At 43.8% G+C, this 22,116-nt stretch overlaps 1 protein-coding gene across 3 annotated transcripts in view; it reads left to right on the top strand.

Moving 5' to 3' along the window:
• NDRG3 (NDRG family member 3) overlaps window positions 1–22,116 on the top strand; it is a 90,352-nt gene that overhangs the window by 58,743 nt on the left and 9,493 nt on the right. For all 3 annotated transcript variants that reach the window (XM_024238513.3, NM_001132306.2, XM_054541453.1), the window contains 7 exon segments: window positions 1,369–1,431; window positions 3,263–3,323; window positions 4,936–5,022; window positions 12,318–12,374; window positions 17,327–17,430; window positions 18,422–18,487; window positions 18,626–18,677. In XM_024238513.3, the coding sequence (XP_024094281.1) occupies window positions 1,369–1,431; window positions 3,263–3,323; window positions 4,936–5,022; window positions 12,318–12,374; window positions 17,327–17,430; window positions 18,422–18,487; window positions 18,626–18,677 (490 nt within the window).

The raw sequence follows: 22,116 nt of genomic DNA, 5'->3' as shown, positions 1-22,116 counted from the left end.
CAGGGTTTTGCCCTGTTGCTCAGGCTGGTCTCAAACTCCTGGGCTTAAGCAATCTGCTTGCCTCAGCCTCTGAAAGTGTTGGGATTACAGGCGTGAGCCAACGCTCCCAGTCGGATGCTTACTACTTTTCTAGGAATTCTGATCTGGGTCTGTTCCTGGGCCTGCTCGAACATCTTAGGATCAGATGGTTCATATTATGAACCAAATTCAAATACAATAAAATAACCATGCCAGACACAGTGGCTCACACCTGTAGTTCTAGCACTTTGTTAGGCTGAGGTAGGAGGATCACCTGAGGCCAGGAATTCAAGACCAGCCCTGGCAACATAGCGAGACTCCATCTCTACAAAAAATTGAAAAATTAGCCAGGCATGGTGGCATGCACCTGTAGTCCCAGCTACTCAGGAGCCTGAGGCAGGAGGATAGCTTGAGCCCAGGAGTTCAAGGTTACAGTGAGCTATGATTTCACTACTACACTCCAGCCTGGGTGACAGAGTGAGACCATGTCTCTTAAAAAATTAATAATAATAATAATAATAATAATAAATTTTTTAAAATAACTATGTTATTCTATGCCTAAGTGAAACAAATAAGCATTCATGCTAAGGGTTTGTAACTGTGTGCCCATACCTAGAAAAGCTTTATTTTTGCATTTAGTTGCCTAAATATAGCAGTAGACCAAGACCCACTTTCTGAGTTGACTCTTACTGCCGGAGGTTTACTGAGCCTGGACTCCAACTGAAGAGATTGTTAGAGGTTTGGAAATACCCTAAGAGAGAACCATGTTACTAGTTCTTTTCATGTGGCACCCTCTGGTCCCAAGGGCTGCTTGTTAGGATATAGAAACAGTGGATTATTTTACTTTCTCCTTAGCATGGCAGTTGTAGAGAGTTACACAATATGCCACAATCATTTTCAGGTACCACATCACCTCCTTTGAGCCTTTGGTAAAAGGAAATGCTTTTATCTAAGACTTTTTTTTTTTTTTTTTTTTGAGGCGGAGTTTCGCTCTTGTTGCCCAGGCTGGAGTGCAATGGCATGATCTCCGCTCACTGCAACCTCTGCCTCCCGGGTTCAAGCTATTCTCCTGCCTCAGCCTCCCAAGTATCTGGGATTACAGGCATGCACTACCACACCCAGCTAATTTTGTATTTTTAGTAGAGATGAGGTTTCTCCATGTTGGTCAGGCTGGTCTCGAACTCCCAACCTCAGGTGATCTGCCCACCTCGGCGTCCCAAAGTGCTGGGATTATAGGCATGAGCTACTGCGCCCAGCCCTTTATCTAAGACTTCTGTACCTTTCCAGCTGTTCTAGCAACTGGGAATTTTGAGTGCTTTCTAATTCAGGAGATATCCTTCTGGATTGCAGGTATCAGTACCCCACAATGGATGAGCTGGCTGAAATGCTGCCTCCTGTTCTTACCCACCTAAGGTAGGTTCATTCTGCAGTCTTTCATGCAGTTTTTATTGACTTTCTATGGTGAATTCTTTAGTGTGTGTTTCAGAGGATATGATGGTTAGGAAAAATATTGTCACTGTCCTCCTAGAGCTTAGTGGGGTAACAAGTAAGCAAACAAATAATAAAGTTCTATAAAATAAGTCAGTGGGGGTGTTGTGATAGAGAATAAGGGCGGGATCTACATTAGTAAGGCGAGTTAGGGAATTCCTCTCTAGGAAGGTGGCACACACGCTGAGACCTAGAAGATATAAAAATCTACCTTGAGCTGGGCCCAGTGGCAGGAAGATCACTTAACAACAGCAGTTCAAGGCTACAGTGAGTTGTGATCCTACCCCTGCACTCCAGCCTGAGTAACAGTGACACCCTGTATCTAAAAAATAAAAATAAAGCTGTTTAAATTTTTTTAAAAGGGTTCATCTCACTATGAAGAGAATGGTTTGGAGAAGAATCAGAGAGAGAAAGTAGAGAGAACAGTTGAACTATTAACAGTAGTCCAGGCAAGAGATAATGATAGCATGGTACTGGATGCTGCTGTTGGGGGATGATTGAAGTAGATAGTAGTAGATAGATGGATATATTCTGGAGGTAAACTCCACTGACTTGCTGATGGGTTGGATACTGACAGCTACCAAGGATAACTCCCAGGTTTCAGTTATATATATTTATATATGTATGTGTGTGTGTGTGTGTGTGTACATATATGTGTGTGTGTATATATATGTATATACACATATACATATATAGACATATATTTATTTATTTATTTATTTGTTTTGAGATGGAGTCTCACTCCATCACCCAGGCTGGAGTGTAGTGGTGCGATCGCAGCTCACTGCAACCTCTGCCTGCTGGGTTCAAACGATTTTCCTGCCTCAGCTTCCCATTTAGCTGGGATTACAGGCACAGGCCACCACGCCTGGCTAATTTTTTTTGTATTTTTAGTAGAGACGGGGTTTCATCATGTTGGCCAGGCTGATCTCGAACTCCTGACCTTCAGTGATCCACCTGCCTTGGCCTCTCAAAGTCCTGGGATCATAGGTGTGAGCCACTGCCCCCAGCCTGAGTTATATTTTATTTAACCATTAAAACCAACTTGAAAGTAGGTGGTGGGATCCTCGTTTTTTTGTTTTTGTTTTTGTTTTTTGTTTTTTTTGAGACGGAGTCTCACTCTGTCACCCAGGCTGGAGTGCAGTGGCGCAATCTCGGCTCACTGCAAGCTCCACCTTCGGGGTTCACGCCATTCTCCTGCCTCAGCCTCCCGAGTAGCTGGGACTACAGGCGCCCGCCACCACGTCTGGCTAATTTTTTTTGTATTTTTAGTAGAGACGGGGTTTCACCGTGTTAGCCAGGATGGTCTCGATCTCCTGACTTCATGATCCGCTTGCCTCAGCCTTTCCCAAAGTGCTGGGATTACAGGCGTGAGCCACCGCGCCCGGCCTTTGTTTTTTTTTTTTAACAGGCGCACGCCACCATGCCCGGCTAATTTTTTGTATTTTAGTAGAGACAGGGTTTCACCATGTTCGCCAGGATGGTCTTGATCTGCTGACCTCGTGATCCGCCTGCCTTGGCCTCCCAAAGTGCTAGGTTTACAGGCGTAAGCCACTGCGCCCGGCTGAGATCCTTGTTTTATAAATAAGGAACTGAGGCTCAGAAAATTAGGGGAAAGAAAAAAAAACACTTGCCCAAATTCTCACATCTAATAAATATCAGAGCCAGGATTTCAACCCAGGTTGTATGCTTTCAATTATGCAATGCTGCCTGCAAATGAAGTTGACTGTCAGTTGTCGTTATGTCCCATTCACAGCCTGAAAAGCATCATTGGAATTGGAGTTGGAGCTGGAGCTTACATCCTCAGCAGATTTGCAGTAAGTATGTAGAGGATTAGCCTCAACATCCTTGAGGCAGTGCCTGGGTCACAGCTATTACTGCTGTGTTAAATGACCAGGCAGTATTCTGGGCCTTATGTCAGTCTTTCTCTAACTTCTGTCAGCTTTAGATACAGGTTGTATAAAGCCTTGCTTTGTACTTATAATACCTGAAAAATCACAAATGGGGACAGTACGTCATCAATAAAAAGCAAGTCCTAGATGCTGCTTATAATGGAATTTTGTGCAGCCATAATTAAGTTTACGAAAAGCTTTATAATGATACATGGTTTGCATACATTATAATGTTAACCAAAAAGTTAGAATATAGATTGACATAAAGTTTGTCATAGCCATAGGAAAGGACTGGAAGAAAATGTACCAAAAAATATTAATGGATTGATATGTGGTAAGATAATGTGAAATTTTATTTTCTGCTTTTTATAATTTCTCTGCTTATCAAATTTTCTATCGTAAATGTAATCACTGTAGTCAGATAAAAAAAAAAGTAAGCCAGGGGCCGGGCACAGTGGCTCACGCCTGTGATCCTAGCACTTTGGGAGGCCGACACGGGTGGATCACCTGAGGTCAGGAGTTCGAGACCAGCCTGGCCAACATGGTGAAACCCCGTCTCCACTAAAAATACAAAAATTAGCCGGGCATGGTTGTAGGTGCCTGTAATCCCAGCTACTTAGGAGGCTGAGGCAGGATAATTGCATGAATCCTAGAGGCCGAGATTATAGTGAGCCGAGATAGCATCACTGCACCAGCCGGGGCAACAAGAGCGAAACTTTGTCTCAAAAAAAAAAAAAATTAATTAAATTAAATTAAATAAGCTAGAGAGCTAGAGCTCCTATTATAAAATTTTTTTTTTTTTTTTTTAGATGAAGTCTTGCTGTGTTGCCCAGGCTGGAGTGCAGTGGCGCAATCTTGATTCACTGCAACCTCCGCCTCCTGGGTTTAAGTGATTCTCCTGCCTCAGCCTCCTGAGTAGCTGGGATTACAGGCGCCCACCACCACACCCAGCTAATTTTTGTATTTTTAGTAGACATGGGGTTTCACCATGTTGGTCAGGCTGGTCTCTTAACTCCTGACCTCGTGATCCACCCTCCTCAGCCCCCCAAAGTGCTGAGATTACAGGCATGAGCCACCGTGCCCGTCCAGACATTATTATCATTATTTTTTTTTAATACGTCATCAGTGATAGGAGAGTGTTCTGAGGATGGTATAAACTGTTCAGGTGGTTTCAGAAAAAAAAAACTTTAGAAGCCTCTGTCGAGAACAAAGATATGAGTGTGGAGCAGCCGCTTGTGCCAAGGGCACTTTCCCAATGAGGAAGATCCACCATGAATTGAACAACTGCATATAAATCTTTGCAAGACAAGATAATTTGATAGTAAAATAAGTAATTTAATAGTAAAACCAGAAACTGGTTTCCAGATGCTAAGTCAGATTTCAAGAGCTATTTTTCCATGTTCTCCCTCTTTGTAGTCTTACTTTCAAATGTGAGGCATTAAGCCATGTAAGTAAGAATTGATCGACCATGTTCCAACTGTTTAGAAGAACTGTGGGAGTGTAGCTTTCATACTGTTGTCTTTGCCTCATCTTTCAGCTCAACCATCCAGAGCTTGTGGAAGGCCTTGTGCTCATTAATGTTGACCCTTGCGCTAAAGGCTGGATTGACTGGGCAGCTTCCAAAGTAAGTACCACATGAAGGTGTCCATCGGCTTATCTTGGCCCATCTCAAAACAGCTTACCAATTTTTCATTGAGGTATACATACAGTTAAGGGTAAAAATGTTAAGTATATAGCTTGAAGAATGTTTACATATAAAATCACCATCCAATCAAGATATAGAATGTTCCCAGCTCACTAGGGAATTCCCTTATATCTTTTACTAATTGATACTTCCTCTCCTTCCCAGAAATTACCTGTTCTGACTGTTGTCACCAGAGATAAGTTTTATCTGTTTTTAAACAGTTTTATCTCTTAAATTGGAATCGTAGAAACTGTATTTATTTTATTTTATTTTTTTGAGATGGAGTCTCACTCTGTTGCCGAGGCTGGAGTGCAGTGGTGTGATCTCGGCTCACTGCATCCTCCGCCTCCTGGTTCAAGCGATTCTTCTGCCTCAGCCTCCCAAGTAGCTGGGACTACAGGTGTGTGCCACCACGCCTGCCTAATTTTTGTATTTTTAGTAGAGACGGGGTTTTACCATCTTGACCAGGCTGGTCTTGAACTCCTGATCTTGTGATCCACCCGCCTCGGCCTCCCAAAGTGCTGGGATTACAGGCGTGAGCCACCGCACCCAGCCTGTCTGGTTTCTTTCTTTCATCATGGTGTTTGTGAAACTCATTCAAGTTGTGTGTAGCAATAGTTCTAAATTACAATTTGGGCTGGGCATGGTGGCTCATGCCTGTAATCCCAGCACTTTGGGAGGTGGAGGCAGGAAGATCACCTGCCAGGAAGAGTAAGGTACACAGACAAGTGAAGGGTGAAGAAGAGTTTTATTTAGTGTTAGAACAGCTCAGAGGAATGGGTAGCTCCTCTCTGTAGGCAGGTCGTCCAGTCGAGTGTTCAGCTCTTGGCAGACAGGAGGCCCTGGAGAAGGTGGCTCCTTTCCACAGGCGAGTCATTCTGACTTCTCTGCAGGTCTCTCAAGCTCTCAGCAGAGAGAGTAGCCCTTCTCTGCCAGCAGGTCATCTCTGTAGCTCTCAGTGGAGAGTGTATTCCTCTGTCCAGTGTCTCTACCTTCTTTGTCCTCTGGCCGTCGTCCACTCTGCGCTGGCTGAGCCCAGGGCTTTTATGGACCCCAGAAGGGAGGAAGTGCATGCTGATGGTCCATGGGCGGCCATGGGCAGGCCGGGAAGAGGTGCCACAAGTCCTGACTGGTCTGGGTGACTGGCAATCCAGCCCCTAGCCTTCAGGGCCTCCCTGCCCTGAGGGTGGGGCCTTACTGGGAACCCCGCCCCCTTCTGCCCAGGACTCTGCCTGCGTCCAGCTCCATTCATGGCCCCAGGGCTTGAAGGGGCCCTTCCTGGGGCGCCCAAGGGTGCAGGCTGCAGAGATGCCCCGGTCCTACGCCTGGGAGGGCGGCTGCAGCTGCACCCAGGAGCTCCCAGCCCGCCAACTCGGAAGGGGCCCGGCTCCCGCTTGTCCCCGGCTCCTGCTAGCTTCCCGGAGCCAGAGGCCCAGGTCTGCAGCCACAGACGCGGCGGCTGCAGCTGTACCTGGGAGGGCAAATCCTGCCTGTTCCCAGTTCCCCCAAGAGCACAGGGAGGCTGAGATCCACAGCTGCAGTTTGGGCGGCTGTAGCCCTGCCCAGGAGGGCGGGGATCCTGCTTGCTCCATAGAGCAGGAGGCCTGGGTCTGCAGCTCTGGTCCAAACCCAGAAGGGGCGGGGCTTCCGCCAGCTCCATGGAGTTTGCAGCCCCAGCCACACAGCATGATGGCAGCAGCCACTGCCATCACTTGCATTCAACTCACCTATGCTAAAAATAATTCACTGTTAGGCCAGGCACATGGTTCACGCCCATTATCCCAGCACTTTGGGAGGCCGAGGTGAGTGGATCACCTGAGGTCAGGAGTTCAAGACCAGTCTGGCCAACATGGCGAAACCCCGTTTCCACTAAAAATAAAAACATTAGCCAGGCCTGGTGGTGTATGCCTGTAATCCCAGCTACTCGGGAGGCTGAGGCAGGAGAATTGCTTGAGCCCAGGAGGCAGAGGTTGCAGTGAGCCGAGATCGCGCCATTGCACTCCAGCTTGGGTGACAAGAGCAAAACTCCATTTCAAAAAAAAAAAAAACAAAAAACAAACAAACAAACAAAAAACATTGTTTTTAGGTTAGAAAAGAAACAGTTTTGAACCATTTTCTTGATGAAGTACAAATGTTATGTGTATTTTAATCTAAAACTATGGTATTTTATAATCAATCACTGATTTCCAGAGAGAAAATTAAGGTTTTATTTCCTGCTAAAAGATGCCTAATCTGTTAATCTCATTTGATTATTTATTTATTTATTTTATTTTATTTATTTATTTATTTTTTTGAGACGGAGTCTCGCTGTGTTGCCCAGGCTGGAGTGCAGTGGCACGATCTCGGCCCACTGCAAGCTCCGCCTCCCGGGTTCACGCCATTCTCCCGCCTCAACCTCCCGAGTAGCTGGGACTACAGGCGCCCGCCACCAAGCCTGGCTAATTTTTTGTATAGAGACGGGGTTTCCCCGTGTTAGCCAGGATGGTCTCGATCTCCTGACCTCGTGATCCACCCGCCTCGGCCTCCCAAAGTGCTGGGATTACAGGCGTGAGCCACCGCGCCCGGCCCTTAATCTCATTTTAAACAAATGCTTACTTCTCAGTACTTTTACATTGCCATAAATGTTCTAATACACCATTGCAGGACAAAGTCTCCAAAATACCACCACCCAACTTGTCCAGTGTATCAAGAGTCTTTATTGGCTGGGCACAGCAACTAACCTCTGTAATCTCAGCACTTTGGGAGGCTGAGGCAGGAGGATCGCTTGAGCCCACGAGTTTGAGACCAGCCTGGGCAACATAGTGAGACCCCATCTCTACAAAAAATTTTAAAAGTAGGCCAAGTGCAGTGGCTTACACCTGTAATCCCAGCACTTTGGGAGGCCAAGGCGGGCAGATCACCTGAAGTCGGGAGTTCGAGACCAGCCTGACCAACATGGAGAAACCCTGTCTGTACTAAAAATACAAAATTTGACGGGCGTGGTGGCACGTGCCTATAATCCCAGCTACTCGGGAGGCTGAGGCAGGAGAATCACTTGAACCCGGGAGGTGGAGGTTGCAGTGAGTCGAGATCGCGCCATTGCACTCCAGCCTGGGCAGCAATAGCAAAACTCCATCCCAAAAAAAAAAAAAAAATTAAACAGTAGCCCATTGTGGACCAGGTGAGGTGGCTCATGCCTGTAATCTCAGCACTTTGGGAGGCAGAGGCAGATGGATCACCTGAGGTCAGGAGTTCAAGACCAGCCTGGCCAACATGGCAAAACCCCGTCTCTACTAAAAATATAAAAATTACCGGGGCCTGGTGGCACACGCCTGTAATCCCAGCTACTTGGGAAGCTAAGGCAGGAGAATCGCTTGAACCTGGGAGGTGGAGGTTGCAGTGAGTCAAGATCATGCCACTGCACTCCAGCCTGGGCAGCAGCGAGACTGTCTCAAAAAAAAAAAAAAGCCAGTTGTGGTGGCACACGTCTGTGATTCCAGCTACTCGGTAAGCTGAGGTGGGAAGAATACTTGAACCCAGCAGGTCGAGGCTGTAGTGAGCCATGATCACGCCACTGGACTCCAGACTAGGTGACAGAGACCCTGTCTCAAAAAAAAAAAAAAAAAAAAATCTGGCTGGGCATGGTGGCTCATGCCTGTAGTCCTAGCACTTTGGGAGGCCAAGGCAGGAGGATCGCTTGAGGCCAGGAGTTTATGACCAGCCTGGTCAACAGAACAAGACTTTGTCTCCACAAAAATTTAAAAGGTGGTACATGCTTGTAGTCCCAGCTACTCAGGAGGTTGAAGGGAAAGGATTGCTTGAGCCCAGGTGTTCAAGGCTGCAGTGAGCCATGATCATGCTACTACAGTCCTGCCTGGGTGACAGAGAGAGAAATTGTCTTTAAAAAAAAAAAAGAAAAAGCTTTATTGATACTTAACCCATGAGATTCAATAAGTCAATATCTAGGAACTTTTTTGAAAGGTAGTTTAAATCCTTAAAAAGATTTAAAGAGGGCCGGGTGTGGTGGCTCACACCGGTAATCCCAGCACTTTGGGAGGTCAATGTGGGCAGATCACCTGAGGTCAGGAGTTCGAGACCAGCCTGACCAACATGGCGAAACCCTGTCTCTACTAAAAATACAAAAATTAGCCAGGTGTAGTGGCACACACCTGTAATCCCAGCTACTGGGGAGGCTGAGGCGGGAGAATCACTTGAACCTGGGAGGCAAAGGTTGCAGTGAGTCAAGATCGCACCACTGCACTCCAGCCTGAGTGACAGAGTGAGACTCCATCTCAAAAAAGAAAAAAAAAAGATTTAAAGAGATGTATAATAAATTTTTTAAAAATGTAACACCTATGTAGTGCTTACTGTGTACCAGGCACTGTTCTTAAATGTTTTTTTTTGTTTTTGAGACGGAGTTGCGCTCTTGTTGCCCAGGCTGGAGTGTGCAGTGGCGTGATCTCGGCTCACTGCAACCTCCATCTCCCCGGTTCAAGTGATTCTCCTGCCTCAGCCTCCTGAGTAGCTGGGATTACAGATACGTGCCACCACACCCAACTAATTTTTGTATTTTTAGTAGAGACAGGGTTTCACCATGTTGGTCAGGCTGGTCTTGAACTCCTGACTTCATGATCCACCCGTCTCGGCCTCCCGAAGTGCTGGGATTACAGATTCGTGCCACCACACCCAACTAATTTTTGTATTTTTAGTAGGACAGGGTTTCACCATGTTGGTCAGGCTGGTCTTGAACTCCTGACTTCATGATCCACCCGTCTCGGCCTCCCGAAGTGCTGGGATTACAGGCGTGAGCTACTGCACCCGTCCAAATGTTTTAGATATACTTAACTTTTCAGCCTCAGGACAATCCATTGGTACTGTTACTATCCTACAGAGACATTATTTACTTAAAATTACACTGCTAGTAAGTTGCAGACCCAGAATATTCATTAAAGCATTGTTTTAATGCTTTAAAGTATTCATTAAAGTGGGCGGATCACTTGAGGTCAGGAGTTCAAGACTGGCCTGGCCACCTGGCCAACATGGTGAAGCCCATCTCTACTAAAAATACAGAAACGTAGCCAGGTGTGGTGGTGCACGCTTGTGGTCCAGCTACTCGGGAGCTGAGGTTGGAGAATCACTTGAACCTGGGAGGTGGAGGTTGCAGTGAACCTGGATTGCGCCACTTCACTCCAGCCTGGGTGACAGAACAAGAGAACGAGACCCTGTCTCAAAAAAAAAAAACAAACAAATGATGTCTTTTGTATTCTGTTTTTTCGTGATTTCTTGTGATAAGCATATTTTTATTAAAACTTAAAATATTCTAGTCATCAGCAGACTAGATTCTAAATCATTTATCCATCTCTTCCTATGTTTACATTTTGGAGAAATGAGGTATTTCTTAGCTAAAACACATTAACAGTGCTATTGCCAGATGCTATGGAAATTCCTTCTCACAGCCTGGCTTATTTAAAATATGTCCTGGCTAGGCACAGTGTTTCACACTGGTAATCCCAGCACTTTGGGAGGGTGAGGCAGGAGGATTGCTTGAGCTCAGGAGTTCAAGACTACCCTGGGCAACATAGTGAGACCTCGTCTCTACAAAAATTTAAAAAATTAGCCTGGCGTGGTGGTGCACACCTGTAGTCCCAGCTACTTGGGTGGCTGAGGCCGGAAGATCGCTTGAGCCTGGGAGGTCAAGGCTGCAGTGAGCTATGATGGTGCCACTGCACTCCAGCCTGGGTGACAGAGAGAGACCCTGTCAATCAATCAATCGTGTCCTAATTCTTTCTTAATATGTGGGTACTTTTTTTTTTTTTTTTTGAGACGGAGTCTTACTCTGTTGCCCAGGCTGGAGTGCAGTAGCATGATCTCGGCTCACTGCAACCTCCACCTCCTGGGTTCAAGTGATTCTCCTGCCTCAGCCTTCCGAGTAGCTGGGACTACAGGCACACACCACCACGCCTGGCTAATTTGTATATTTTTAGTAGAGACGGGGTTTCACCACATTGGTCAGTCTGGTCTCAAACTCCTGACCTCAGGTGATCTGCTGGCCTCGGCCTCCCAAAGTGCTGGGATTATAGGCGTAAGCCACCACGCCCGGCCTACTTTTCTATAGTTCATAACCTGTGCATCACTGATAACCTATGCAAAGATTTCAGGACTTCTTTCTTCCTCAGTCTTTCTGGAATTATATGATCCTACTCCAGGCATAGCCATGTCTGTCTCCCTCAGTGCCTCTTCTCCATACTTACCCCCAATTCAGTACTTCATCCCTGATCAGCAGTACAAGTTCAGCATAAAACCAAGGAAGAAGGCTGAACAGGAATCAGCAACATAATTTGAGTTGGAAATTTTTCTGAAAATAGACTACAGTATGCAGATTTACACAGATTGCTGCATTTATTAGACTATGAGATGCATCATTTTGAAATAGGAAAAATTAGGAGAAAAATGTTTAAAACTCAAGAACATTCTGTAAACAACTCATTTCCTCCCACTCCCTGAAATGAAGATAGCAAAAACTGGAAGAAAGAGGAAAAAAATTGTTTTTGTCTCTTGGAAGTCATGGGAGTGATTGTTAAGTTAGTCCATATCAGCCATAAATCCAGTGTAAATACAGAAATACAGACAGGAATAAAGTAGCAAACAGCCGTGAGGTCTAGGTCTCAGGCTTTCAAAGAAGGAATTGACAGTGTCCTCCCAGTCCCCTATTTCATAGCAGGCTTTATTATTACCCTGCAAAGGAGACTTAGTTTTTTCTGACTTGTTTCTCATCTCTATGTTTCTTTGAAACCACCATCTCATGAAATGTATAACACTGAATTGTGGGGTTTTTTTTTTTTTTTTTTTTTTGAGACGGAGTCTCACCGTGTCACCCAGGCTGGAGTGCAGCGGCACAATCTCGGCTCACTGCAAGCTCCGCCTCCCAGGTTCATGCCATTCTCCTGCCTCAACCTCCTGAGTAGCAGGGACTACAGGTACCCGCCACCACACCCAGCTAATTTTTTGTATTTTTAGTAGAGACAGGGTTTCACCGTGTTAGCCAGGATGGTCTCAATCTCCTGACCTCGTGATCCGCCCGCCTCCGCCTCCCAAAGTCCTGGGATTACAGGTGTGAGCCACTGCACCCAGCCAAGGGTTTTTCATTTGTTTTTAAAGAGATAACATATATAATAAAGTGCACTCGTTTTAATTGGGCAGCTTGGTAAATTTTTGCATATGCTTACATTCTTAACACAGAGTTTTTATCTTTTCAGCTCTCTGGCCTGACAACCAATGTTGTGGACATTATTTTGGCTCATCACTTTGGACAGGTAAGTACCTGTTCCACCCAGAAGAGCTGTGTTTATTGGTTTGCATGCAAATTCTTATGTTACCTCAGGAAAGAAGGGCTGCCTTAGAATTTACCTGATCCTAGCAAATAACAGTTCCAATGTAGTCTGAAAGGCATGTGGCCCTGCAAAGGTGAATCTTTAACTCATTGCCACGTGACTGTTGACACGTGGAGCTATGAGAGAAGACAGCATCTCCTGCTACCTGTTCCTGTAAGCAGAATGCCATCTGTTAATGTTTGACATCACGTGCCTCCCCAAACATCTTTAGAGCCATTAGGAGGTCTGGGAAAGGCTTCACAGAAATAGAAATTTCCGGGGGAAAAACCATGAAATAATAGTGCTAAAAGAAGCTTAGAGATTATCTTGTTCAAGCCCCATGTTTTTCAACTAGTGAGGAAACAAGTCTTCACAGAAAGTGGCAGTTATCGTGTACATAATTGCTGGGTAGGGGAGGGAGCTTAACTGGTAGGTGAGGGGGACCCTGGTCTTCTTCAAAGGGAAAAGTGAGTTGGGTGACCAACAAAGGAGTGATGGAGTAAATGAGCAGTGAGGTCAGAGAGCTGTGAGGTGTCTGGAATGGGGAGACGAGAGTGGGTGCTCAATTGTAATCTGCTTAATTTTAAATATTATCTGAAGGAAAATGGCAGATGGGAAGAAAACTAGCATTTATCGAGTACTGATTATTTATAATACTTTAGATGTGCAAACCAAGTTGTTTTTTACATGGTTCTATTAGTCTGATTTTAAGATAGGGAAACCAAAGACCAGAGAGGCAACATAACTTGCCACCACTATCCAGATGGTAAGTGTGGAGCTGACATTTGAATCCAGGTCAGGCCAAGTCCAAAATCCACAGTCTTTTATTTCATCATATTTTTATCAAAGTTACAAATTCACATATATTTTAGAGTAGAGAAGTTCTACAGGGCTTATTACAAAGAATCTGTCACCTACCCCATATTCTGCTTTTTAGTGGCAACCACTTTAATTCTTCCAGCTGACTCCTTTGAGTTTTGCCTCCATCTTGCCCTCTCTTTAATTGAGGTAATACTTATACATAGTGTAATGCACACATCCTAAGTGCACCTCAGTGACCATTTACTGATGTATATAGTTTCATGTAACTACCACCCAGAACACAAAACATTTTCATCACCCCACAAAGGTTTCCTCATTATCCTTTCCCACTCAATAATTCCCCACCCCAAACAAGGTTTTCACTATTCTGTTACCTCCATAGATTAATTTTGACTGTTCTTAAACTTCATATAAATGGAATGACAGAGTGTGTACTTCTCTGAGTCTGGCTTCTTTTGCTTAACATACTATCTTGAGATTCATCCATGTCATTCCATGTGTCAGTAGTTCATTCTTTTTTATTACTGTGTAGCAGCAGTTCACTGTATTAATGTACTACAAATTAGGGGTCGGGCGCAGTGGCTCCACATCTGTAATCCCAGCACTTTGGGAGGCCGAGGTGAGCAGATCACTTGAGGTCAGGTGTTTGAGACCAGCATGGCCAACATGGTGAAACTCTGTCTCTACTAAAAATACAAAAATTAGCGGGATGTGGTGGTGTATGCCTGTAGTCCCAGCTACCTGGGAGGCTGAGGCAGGTCCCCCATAGTGGGACCCTGTCTTTATAAAAATTCAAAAATCGGCCGGGTGCCATGGCTCACACCTGTAATCCCAGCACTTTAGGAGGCCAAGGCAGGTGGATCACCTAAGGTTGGGAGTTCGAGTCCAGCCTGACCAACACGGAGAAACCCTGTCTCTACTAAAAATACAAAATTAGGCTGGGCATGGTGGCTCATGCCTGTAATCCCAGCACTTTGGGAGGCCGAGGCAGGTGGATCACGAGGTCAGGAGTTCAAGACCAGCCTGGCCAACATGGTGAAACCCTGTCTCTACTAAAAATACAAAAAAAAATTAGCCAGGTGTGGTGGCACACGCCTGTAGTACCAGCTACTCGGAAGGTTGAGGCAGGAGAATTGCTTGAACCCAGGAGGCAGAGGTTGCAGTGAGCTGAGATTGCACCATTGCACCCCAGCTCTGGGCGACAGAGCAAGACTCCATCTCAGAAAAAAAAAAAAAAAAAATTAGCTCGGTGTGGTGGCACATGCCTGTAATCCCAGCTACTTGGGAGGCTGAGGCAAGAGAATTTCTTGAACCCAGGAGGTGAAGGTTGCGTTGAGCCGAGATCACACCATTGCACTCCAGCATGGGCAACAAGAGCGAACCTCTGTCTCAAAAAAAAAAAAAAAAATTCAAAAATCAGCTAGGCTTAGTAGCACATGCCTGTGGTACCAGCTACTTGGGAGGCTGTGATGGGAGGATCATTTAAGCCCATAATTCGAGACCAGCCTGGGCAACATAGCAAAAAGAAATACTACTTCATATAGGCCTCTGAGGGGAAAGCTAAGGCCAGTAATTTAATAATTTCTGAAAAGCAAGAACATCCTCAGTATATATATAGTTACATATATATATATATATTTCTCTTGCTATATATACAATTTATCTCTATATATAACTATGTATATATATAACTATGTATGCACATATATATAAAAAATATATGTTTAATTTAAAACGTATGAGGTCATAGTGGATTGTCATAAGACTGAAGAGTTCATTTAAAATTTAAGCACCCAGGCTGGTCTGAAGGTAGGGAATTATCTGAATTGATTGTTCACAGTTAGTTACAGATTGAATTCCCTGTTCCACTCTTTCCCCTTTCTCACTACTGCTCTTGACCAGTCAAAAAGATAATAAAAATTAAAAATAAATTTTAAAACATGTAAGCAAGTTAATGCTTGTATTAATTTGAAATGGAAACAAACATGGTTTTTAAACATGAATAACGCTCAACTTCACCAATAAGAGAAAAAAATTAAAAATATGTTTGTACTAGCAAGGATGTGAGAAGATGGGTAGTGTAAATAAATGAGATAGCTCTGTATATCCAGATAAGGAATGATCTCTACCATACTTTACAAGGGAAAGCAAGTGTAGAACAATGTCTAGAGGACTATAATTTGTGTTTTTAAAAAGATGGGAGTCTGTTTATTTGTTTGTTTGTTGAGACAGGGTCTTGCTCTGTTGTCCAGGCTGGAATGCAGTGGTGCCATCTTAGTTCGCTGCAGCCTCGACCTCCTGGGCTCCAGCCATCCTCCTCCTTCAGCCTCCTGAGTACCTAGTACTACAGGCATGTACCACCACACTAAGCTAGTTTTAAATTTTTTTGTAGAGATGGGGGTCTCACTATGTTAACCCACGCTGGTCTCAAACTCCTGGCCTCAAGAGATCCTCCTGCCTCAGCCTCCCAAAGTGCTGGGATTACAGGCATGAGCCACCACACCTGGCCTGTCATTTGGTATTCACTTTTCTTATTATAATACCTTTAGAATGAGACTGGGGCTCTCACAAAGTTTTCTAGTAGTGATTCGCGTACCCTTCAGTTTCAGGTAGACTCTTGTCAGTTTCCAACTGTATTCTGGGTTCATTTCATCCACATGGTTGTGAAAATGTGAAGAAATTTTTTCTATATCTCTCTTTCTCTAACAAGGCTTGGTGGTGAACTTCACACATTGCCCTGGATTAATGGACTTCTTGATTATCCCTGATATATTTCTTTCCTCCAGTGCAATTTCTTTCTGCTTAAAACTGCTTAATGATGTATGTGTGTATGCACACACGTATTTACATGTATGCTTATGTACTCAAGAATCTGGCAGCTAGCTCTGATGACGTCTGAGAAGGCCAGGAACAGAGTGACCATTAAACAGTGGGTGGTGGAGAGGGATACTTTTCACTGTATAGACCATTTTGTTTCTCTCGTATTTTATACCTTTAAAAGTATTGGTAATAAGATTAAAATAAACGAGCCAGGCACAGTTGAGTGTGCCTGTTGTCTCAGCTCCCCAGGAGGCTGAGGCAGGAGGATCGCTTGAGCCCAGGAGTTCCAAGCCGCAGTACATTATGATAGTGCCTGTGAACAGCCACTGCACCTCAGCCTGAGCAGCATAGTGAGTCCCCATCTCTAAAATAAAATTTAAAAGATTAAAATAAATAATGAATTACTAAATCAATAAAGTGTCATAAACGCAATGGAATATATAATTATACAATGTGTAATATTAAATGGCGGTATATATAGATAGATAATACGCTGATTATATCAGTGAAGATATAGATTTATGGTTATTAAAGATTTATGGTTATTAAAAGAAATGTAGCCAGGTGCGGCAGATCACTTGAGGTCAAGAATTCAAGACCAGCATGGCCAACATGGTGAGACCCCGTCTCTACTAAAAACACAAAAAAATTGGCTGAGCATGGTGGTGCATGTCTCTAATCCCAGCTATTCAGGAGGCTGAGGCAGGAGAATTGCTTGAACCCGAGAGGTGGAGGTTGCAGTGAGCTGAGACTGCGCCATTGCTCAGCCTGGGTGACTGAGCAAGACTCCATCTTATAAAAAAAGAAAAGAAATGTTACATTCCATTTGTTTTACACTTTATGGTTTATATGTTTATATAACTTTTCTTACTTAATCTTTAAAACAGCCTTGTCAGATAGCTGGTTATTGTCTTCATTTTACAATATCTCCGTTTTTGTGAAGAATGGCAGAACATTAAAAAAACACACAAATCAGGGTTCAGAGTGATGAGGTGACCTAAATTCCACAGCTAGTACTTGAATCCATAATAGGTCTTTTGCTGCCCTCATCTGACACAGAGTATGGCACTGAACCAGTCTGATGCAAATAATCAGCCATTCAGCCTACCAGTACATCAGTAGTCCCCAGCCTCTGCCCCAGTTCCCATCATGAGCCGCACGATTTGGCTTGTGGTAATGAAAATGCATACCAAACAAGATGGACTTATTCTGGAGCTCAGAAGCTTACCCATGTCTTCTTTGAATTGTTCTAGGAAGAGTTACAGGCCAACCCGGACCTGATCCAAACCTACAGAATGCATATTGCCCAAGACATCAACCAAGACAACCTGCAGCTCTTCTTGAATTCCTACAATGGGTATAGTTTTTTCCTGTTTCTTCACTTAAATGTAAACAGTTCTAAAAAGAGGAGGGTGGGAGAAGGAGAGAGGACTGTATCTAATCTTGGGACCAGCTTCTCCGAGGTGAAAATGTGAGCCCCTTCTGGCTTTCTAGAAACATGAACAAAGATTGAGGAAATGGATCAGCTGTAACTCACCCAAAGTTATACAGCCAGTAAGGAGTAAAGCCAGATTTTGAACCTTGTCTCTCTAGCTCTTTCCTCTATATAATAGAGCCTCCCTATTTTTAGTTGAAATCAGAAAGATTAAGCCCTGTGCTAAACTCAGTTACAAGGAAAACACCCCTCCCCCCTCCTCAAAGTGTAAGTCATTCTCTTCTCTTAAGGAATTTATTCCTGTAAATTAAACACTTAGGGCCAGGCGTGGTGGCTCATGCCTATAATCCCAGCAGTTTGGGAGGCCGAGGCGGGTGGATCATGAGGTCAGGAGTTCAAGACCAGCCTGGCCAACATAGTGAAACCCCATCTCTACAAAAATACAAAAATTAGCCGGGTGTAGTGGCAGCCACCTGTAGTCTCAGCTACTTGGGAGGCTGAGGCAGGAGAATAGCTTGAACCCGGGAGGTGGAGGTTGCAGTGAGCTGAGATTGTGCCACTGCACTCTAGCCTGGGTGACAGACTGAGACTGTGTCTCAAAAAAATAAATTAATTAAACACTTAGGACTTGAGAGTTTCAGTGGTGTTGCTGTTGGGTGTTGAGGCTGTCTCCTTGTAGCATCCCAAAGAGTCCTTCAGGGTTGAGCCAAGAACTTCGTTCCTGCTCCGTACCACTCGGGATGCCACTGGAATGGCAACTCAAGAACCAAGTCATAGGGCCTCTTCCCTTCTCAGGTGTGAAGGAAAGATAGTTTCACATTCCTTGATAAATTTTGGTGTTTATGACCAGAAAATAACCTGAGTTGCTATGACTTTACCCAAAAAGGGCATTGCTTCTGCTTTGTTTTTCTAGACGCAGAGACCTGGAGATCGAAAGACCCATACTAGGCCAAAATGATAACAAATCAAAAACATTAAAGTAAGTTCCTCAGTTTCCTCAGCTGACTTGCCAAATATAGACTAATTTGGTGTTCATAGACTTTCATAGACTAATTTGGTGTTCAGTGGAATTTATGTGCCTATTTGCTGAGTGACACCTCTTACTTTGCCTACCTAGGTGTTCTACTTTACTGGTGGTAGGGGACAATTCGCCTGCAGTTGAGGCTGTGGTAAGTATGTCCTCATGCTGTGAAGATGAATGAGATCAAAATGTAATAAAATGTATAGGCCAGGTGCAGTGGCTTACGCCTGTATTCCCAACACTTTGAGGGGCTGAGGCAGGAGGATCGCTTGAGCCCAGGAGTTTGAGACCAGCCTGGGCAACACAGTGGGACCCTAACTCTACAATATATATTTTTTTAATTAGCTGGCATGGTGACAGCCTGTAGTCCCAGCTACTCTGGAGGCTGAGGTAGGAGGATTGCTTGAGCTCAGGAGGTCAAGGCTGCAGTGAGCCATGATTGCGCCACTGCACTCCAGCCTGGGTGACAGAGTGAGACCCTGCCTCAAAAAAAAAGTATGTAGCACACTGCTGACACACTAGAAACAGTCGGTAAATACTAGTTTTTGTTCTTTCTGATTGCACATATCAGGGTTTGCTCTTTGTCATACATATTGGAAAATTAATTCATCGTTAGATTTCATTAGATGGGATCAGTTTTTTTCTTGATTGCTTTGTGTTGTGTAGTTCACTTTGTGGCAAGTAGTACAACTAAACACCATTTACTTATTGTCAGATTTCTGACAGTCTCAGCCTTTAATCTGGAATAGATTACCACCATAAATCCAGCAGGCTGGAAGGCCACCTCTGCCTCCTTCTGAAGGACATAGCACATGGATAAAAATGATATATGTTCATTGTAGAAAATATGAAAAAAATTTAAAAATAGAAGGATGAAGGGAAAATCATGATCCCATTACCTAAAGACAGAGTATTATTTTTTGCCTTATGTAGACCTGATTATATTACATATACAAGATTTGGGGGCCTGACTTAACACTATTGATAGCATTTTTCCATTATAGAATCAGTATGTCTGTAGGTTTACCACTATTTATTTAACTTTGTTCTCATGTTAATTCTGATTTTGCATTATTAATAATGTTACTGTTGGCCAGGTATGGTGGCTCATGCCTATAGTCCCAGCACTTTGGGAGGCTGAGGTGGGTGGATCACCTGAGGTCAGGAGTTCAAGACCAGCCTGGCCAACATGGTGAAACCCCATCTCTACTAAAAATTAGCCGGGTGTAGTGGCATGCACCTGCATTCCCAGCTACTTGGGAGGCTGACAGGAGAATTGCTCAAACCTGGGAGGCAGAGACTGCAGTGAGCCAAGATCGCGCCACTGCACTTCAGCCTGGGCAAGACAGAGAAAGACTCTGTCTCAAAAAAATAAATAAAAATAAAAATAATGTTACTGTTGAACATCCTTAGGAAATCTTTGAATCTTTGATTATTTCCTTGGGATGGATTTCCAGAAGTGGAATTAATGTGTCCAAAATTACACATCTTTACAAAGTCTTTAATACATTTTGCCAGGTTCCTTTCCAGAAAGGATATACCAGTATATTGCCACCAGCACTGTATAAGCATGCCTGTGTCACTGCACACTGTCTAGCATTGAATCTTTTTTTATTAGTAGTTAATTCGATAGGTTAAAAATGTATCTCACTGTTTTAATTTGCATTTATTTGATTACAAATGAAGTTGATAGTTTTTCCTATGTCTAATTATGTGTTTCCTACAGCATATATAACTTAACTAAATATCTCTGTGAAATTACTTGATTTCTTTGGCTGCCCTAAATAGAGCAAAACATTATGGAGTAAAGCTTTTTGGAAAGGAAGTCTAACAAATAATCAGAGGTGTAGACATAATTGAGAAGGTTTGTGGAGTGGGGAAATGTTTGTAGGGTGAGAATATGCAGATGTGAAAGGATAACATTCGCATCTCCCTGAACTGCCCTGTAAAACACTACGTGTCTGTTGTGAAATACACGGCATGACTTGCATGTAGAGGCCAATAACCCTCAGTTCCCCTTCCTCAAAAAACATTCCCCAGAGGTAAAAAGGTTATAGTGGTGACCCCAGTTTATCAAGAAGGAACTTTATAAAGGTCAGTGTTTTCTGGCTAAGAAGGTGGAGATACATGCTGCCAAACTGTCAAAAACATTTTTAAATGAACATATATACTTAATACAGGAAAATATTTTTAGAAAACATTCCTAATCAATCAGAATTTCCTCACAATGCTAAGTATTTCTGTTCATCTTGGATCTAGTTATTTGCCTTTTATAAATTGTGTGGACTTAAAGCAACCTTTGCAGTTATTTTTCAAGACTGTAATAATTTGGCCATATAGATAAGGACTCTCCCTCTTTCTGATTTCCACATCTTCAGTGTTTATGAGTATTCTGGAGCCCTGTCTATACCACAAGTCGATGCTCTTTCATACACAGTCAAACCTAGTTCCCCTGCCAGAGCATTTTATCCCACAAGTGGGTAGGGATTAAGAGGAATATCCATGCATGGAAGAGCAAGAAGAAACTCTACAAATTCTAGTCATTGTCAGTAACTATTCTTGCGTACTTATTCATTCAACATCATATTTTGAGCATCTCCTATTTACTCAGTGCTATGAAGAATATGAAAATGAGTAAGATTGAGTCTGCATTCAGGCAGCCAAGGATAAAGTAGACGTCAAAAACCAGTGGTTGTGGCTCACGTTCGTAATCCCAGCACTTTGGGAGGCCAAGATGGGCGGATCACCTGAGGTCACGAGTTCCAGCCTGGCCAACGTGGCGAAACCCTGTCTCTACTAAAAATACAAAAATGAGCTGGGTGTGATGGCATGCACCTATAATCCCAGCTACTTGGCAAGAGAATTGCTCGAACCCAGGAAGCGGAGGTTTCAGTGAGCTGAGATTGTGCCACTGCACCCCAGCCTGGGAGACAGAACAAGACTCCATCTCAAAAAAAAAAACAAAAAAAAAAAAACAGTGATTGTGGTTGTTCTACTAGGTATCAAGACTTCTTATAATGTTGTTGAAATTGCAAAGTATTGAACCAAGGAAAGCATGATTTATTATGTTAAATCCAGATTTGAGAGTTCATTCTTCCAGAAAATATTTACAGTCTATCTACTATGTTCTAAGCACTGTGCCCAGCAATTAGGGATCCAGTTTTTAAATTCTACCTTTTAGAGTTAATGCGCATTCTGTAGTGAACGGGTACATTTGTTTGTCACTGCCTGCATTGTCCTTTGTATAGAGCAAATCAAAACTCCGATTTGGTGATCCTGACTTTTATATTATCCCTGATTTTAGAAGAGTTTTGTATACCTGCCTACCTGCAATCCCCAGACTAAAAGTTCATCTGGATTACTGGGTCTTGCCTAGGTAATTTTAACTACTGCTTGCTGCCACTTGCAGTCCATCATGTAGCCCACTGCTCTCCTAAAAACAACTCAGATCCTGTCACTTCAGACACCTTCTGTGGCATCCTGCCTTCCACAGTCAGCTCCAGCCTGTGCCCCAGCCTCACCTTCAGTCTACCTCACCTCACACTTGGCTCAGTAGCCATTCCGTTCCACCCCTGGGGCTTTGCTTA

The sequence above is a fragment of the Pongo abelii genome, chromosome 21 (assembly GCF_028885655.2).
Source record: "Pongo abelii isolate AG06213 chromosome 21, NHGRI_mPonAbe1-v2.0_pri, whole genome shotgun sequence".
NCBI classification, from domain to species: Eukaryota; Metazoa; Chordata; class Mammalia; order Primates; family Hominidae; genus Pongo; species Pongo abelii.
Note: the sequence above shows the minus strand (reverse complement) of the source record. Positions and strands in the feature narration are given on the sequence as shown.